At 43.2% G+C, this 4,508-nt stretch overlaps 1 protein-coding gene across 1 annotated transcript; it reads right to left on the reverse strand.

Annotated features, from left to right (window-relative positions):
* Positions 1 to 1,949: 1,949 nt before the first annotated feature.
* On the reverse strand, positions 1,950 to 2,888 carry LOC115865543 (olfactory receptor 7A10-like). Its single transcript, XM_030880425.1, has one exon. The coding sequence runs from the start codon at positions 2,883 to 2,885 to the stop codon at positions 1,950 to 1,952; it is 936 nt and encodes a 311-aa protein (XP_030736285.1). The 5' UTR covers positions 2,886 to 2,888.
* Between the last annotated feature and the right edge of the window lie 1,620 nt (positions 2,889 to 4,508).

Here is a 4,508-nt window from a genome sequence, read left to right on the forward strand (position 1 = left end):
AGACCAGGGATAAAGAGTGAGAGTAAGGGTCTCCCCTCTTTGGGCTGGCTTCCCAAAGGAATGTCTCTGGGGAATAGAGGGGAACTGGAAGCAAACCAGTATGGACTGCAGCCAGGTTTCCCATCACCTGGTAGATGCCAGAAAAAGCTTGTGTAACTACAGTGCATTACTATCAGACAAAGTAGATTTTAATGCAAAAACGTTTGTTACACCCAGAGATAGCAAAGGTAACTTCATAAAGATAGAAGATTGGGTCCACCATGAAAACATAATAATTCTGAATTTATATTCAATAGTCTATTGATTTTTTATATATATATAACTTTATTTATTTTATTTTTGGCTGCGTTGGGTCTTCATTGCTGCACGTGGGCTTTCTCTAGTTGCGGTGAGCGGGGGATACCCTTCGTTGTGCTACGTGGGCTTCTTGTTGCAGTGGTTTCTCTTGTTGCGGCGGAGCACAGGCTCTAGGTGTGCAGGCTTCCGTAGTTGTGGCTCGCGGGCTTCGCTGTTCCACGACATGTGGGATCTTCCCAGACCAGGGCTCGAACCCGTGTCCCCAGCATTGGCAGGTGGATTCTTAACCACTGCACCACCAGGGAAGCCCCTCAATAGTCTATTGATTGAACTGCAAGCAGAGATAGTCAAATTCTATATCACACTGGGTGATTTTAGCATATATCACTCCATAATTGATACAACAAGGAGACAAAAAAAATCAGTAGGGCTTCCCTGGTGGCGCAGTTGTTGAGAGTCCGCCTGCTGATGCAGGGGACACGGGTTCGTGCCCCGGTCTGGGAAGATCCCACATGCTGTGGAGCGGCTGGGCCCGTGAGCCACGGCCGCTGAGCCTGCGCGTCCGGAGCCTGTGCTCTGCAACGGAAGAGGCCACAACAGTGAGAGGCCCGCACACCGAAAAAAAAAAAAAAAATCAGTAAAAATAAGATTTCAACGTGATTAACCAACTTGACCTAGAAAATGCACTCAATCGTCCACATTGATCTTTCAGCGTAAACAGTTCACCTACTAAGTTTAACCACAAGTGCATGAGAGCAAATCTCAATAAATTTCAAAGAATTAAAATTATACAGAGTATGTTCTTTAGTCACAATGCAATGATACTAAAAATCAATAACAAAAGAAGGAAAAGAGGTCCTCCATATAATTGGATACTAAAAAATGCACTTCTATATAACTCATGGATTAAATTAAAACTCTCAATTGACTTTATTCAAATCAATTTCTCTGCATAGATTGCAGCAGAAATGAGGAAAATGAGGATGACTCAAAAGGGAGAGATGAAACGAGAACTGGTTTATCTAAGTATAATGTGAAAGCAAATGAGTGTTCACTACAAGTTTACAAACACATGGCCTGCACATCTGATAATAATTTTTTCCTCCAGCTTTATTGAGATTAATTGACTTTGGTTAACACCGGATAATTACACATTTGATTTTACTAGTGCTTAATATAGACAAATTTCTGTACACATATATTAAACTATCTCATATATTCATATATTCCCATATATGAGATATATTCCCTATATCACTATTAAATATGTAATATTTTGCCAATTTATAGATGTCAACTGAACTCAGAGAGTTAAGTTAGCTGATAAATGACAGGTAGTGAAACACAGGATAGAAGGATTTTTTTTTTTTTTTTTGCTGCTGCTGCTGCATTGCAGCCTGCGGGATCTTAGTTCCCCGACCAGGGATCGAACCCGTGTTCCCTGCAGTGGAAGCTCAGAGTCCTAACCACTGGACCTCCGGGGAATTCCCAGGATAGAAGGATTTAATACAAAGATATCTGATTTGAAAGCCCATGATTAATCACTTTGCTAGGAGAATTGAATTTTGGAAGAGTCGGGAATTCTGGCATACCCAAGTATTTCATTCCCTTTGACTCTTTCTAGAAGCCCACATCCAAGGCAGATGACAGAATCATGAAAAAGAAAATGTTCCAGAGATCAGTGTCCTCAAGTCTCCCTTTATGGCTCTGTTCCTCAGGCTGTAGATGGAGGGGTTCACCATAGGGGTGACCACAGTGTTCATCACTGAGGCCACTGCCCTCCTCCTGGGGGAGAGAGTAGCTGCAGAACTAAGGTAAACTCCAAAACAGGTCCTATAGAATAAGAAAACGACAGACAGGTGAGACCCAAAGGTGGAAAAAGCTTTATACTTCCCACCAATTGATGGGATCCTCAGGATGGACAAGACAATGCGAGTGTAAGAGAAAATTATCCCTGAGAGGGGACCGACACCTAACAGGCTAGTCGCTAGATGCATCAGGATGTCATTGATAAGAGTATCAGAACAGGCGAGTCTGAGGATCTGAGCAAGTTCATAGAAGAAGTGGGGGATTTTCAAGTCTGTGCAGGACAGATGCAACACCATCAGACTGTGGAGCAAGGTGTTCATAATGCTAATGAACAAGGAGCAAAGAATCATCAGACCACAGAGACGGGGGTTCATGATGATTGCATAATACAGAGGGTGGCAGATGGCCACGTAGTGGTCATAAGCCATGATGGTCAGGAGCAAATTGTCCATACATATGAAAACCATGAAAAAATACACCTGAATGAGGCAGCCTGCATCGGTGATGACTTTGTTCCCTGTCTGGATGTTCACCAACATCTTGGGGACTATAGTGGAGGTGAAACAGATGTCAACAAAGGACAGGTGGGAGAGGAAGAAGTGCATGGGGGTGTGGAGGTGGGAGTCTGAGCTGATGGCCAGGATGATGAGCAGATTCCCCAGCACAGTGATCAGGTACATGGACAGGAAGAGCCCAAAGAGAAGGGGCTGCCGTTCTGGATCCTCTGAGAGGCCCAGGAGGAGGAATTCTGAGACACCAGTCTGGTTTTCTGATTCCATGTTGTTGATGAGTCTACTGGAAAATAGAGACATGAATTACCATGAAACAGACACACAGACGTCACTTGTTTGAGAGAAGTCATTTAAACAATTATTCCCTTCTGGCTGCTCTACTCATTTCTTCCTTCACCAAGTAATTTTTTAATGACTTCTAAGTACCATACATTTTGTTCTAATACTAAAAATTAAAACATTTTATTAAAAATTAAAATATTTTATTTTTTTAAGAACTATCATGCCTGCATGGCATTTTAAAATCTATGATTAGGGCTTCCCTGGTGGTGCAGTGGTTAAGAATCACCTGCCAACGCAGGGGACATGGGTTCAAGCCCTGGTCCGGGAAGATCCCACATGCCCCGGAGTGACTAAGCCTGTGTGCCACAACTACTGAGCCTGTGCCCTAGAGCCTGAGAGCCACAACTAATGGGCCTGCAAGCCACAACTACTGAAGCCCGTGCACCTAGAGCCTGTGTTCTGCAACAAGAGAAGCCACTGCAATGAGAAGCCTGTGCACTGCAAGAAAGAGTAGCCCCCGCTCACTGCAACTAGAGAAATCCCATGCACAGCAGTGAAGACCCAACACAGCCAAAAATAAATAAATAAAATAAATTTATTAAATAAATAAATAAAATCTGTGATTAAATTCTCATCGTTTCTTCACATAGGGTCAAACCTGGTTGGATGACTGCACTTTCTCAGAGAATTTTAACTCTGTAGTTAACTTTATACTGAGTCTGCTCAGAATGGCAAATCTCAGGTATTGCTGGAAATTATAAGCTCAAATTCTTTACTGTCTCAATGTGAGAAATAATATCATTAATCCATTCCTTTAAATATTCTACTTTTTACAAATTGGATCAAACCACTCTGTTGGAACCTGTCTATATAGAAAGAATTGTTTTGCTGCAATCTGTCATTTGCCATCAGCCTACAGTGAGGGACATTTATAAGAAAAGGTTAAATGATTCTACATCTTGTCTATTGTGGAAGTGTCATACCTGTAGGGGAAATTCCTCCTGTCTGGCCCTTAAAATAAGAATAGCTAATGCTTTTTCTGAAAAACTGATTTAGGGAGTTCCCTGGCAGTCCAGTAGTTAGGACTCGGAGCTTTCACTGCCGTGGCCCCAGGTTCAGTCCCTGGTCAGGGAACTGAGATCCTGCAAGTCTAGAAACTCAGAAAGAGTCATTTTATAGCATATTTCAACTAGCTGTTCCTTGGTAGCTACCTTTTTGGACATGTCTATATGGCAATGGCTTTGTAATTATCCCCTACCCTCCAAGTACTCTTTCTTTTAAAAATTTATTTATTTATTTTTGACTGCGTTGGGTCTTCGTTTCTGCTTGCAGGCTTTCTCTAGCTACGGCGAGTGGCGGCTACTCTTCGTTGCGGGGCGCGAGCTTCTCATTGCAGTGACTTCTCATTGCGGAGCACGGGCTCTAGGCGCACGGGCTTCAGTAGTTGTGGCACGTGGGCTCAGTAGTTGTGGCTCGTGAGCTCTAGAGCTCAGTCTCAGTAGTTGTGGTGCATGGGCTTAGTTGCTCCGTGGCGTGTGGTAACTTTCTGGACCAGGGCTCGAACTCGTGTTACCTGCATTGGCAGGCGGATTCTTAACCACTGCGCCA

Source organism: Globicephala melas, chromosome 3 (assembly GCF_963455315.2).
Source record: "Globicephala melas chromosome 3, mGloMel1.2, whole genome shotgun sequence".
Taxonomy (NCBI): domain Eukaryota; kingdom Metazoa; phylum Chordata; class Mammalia; order Artiodactyla; family Delphinidae; genus Globicephala; species Globicephala melas.

Excerpts from the sequence above, each read along its gene's own strand:
- LOC115865543 (XM_030880425.1), bottom strand. The coding sequence starts at position 2,885 with ATGGAATCAGAAAACCAGACTGGTGTCTCAGAATTCCTCCTCCTGGGC.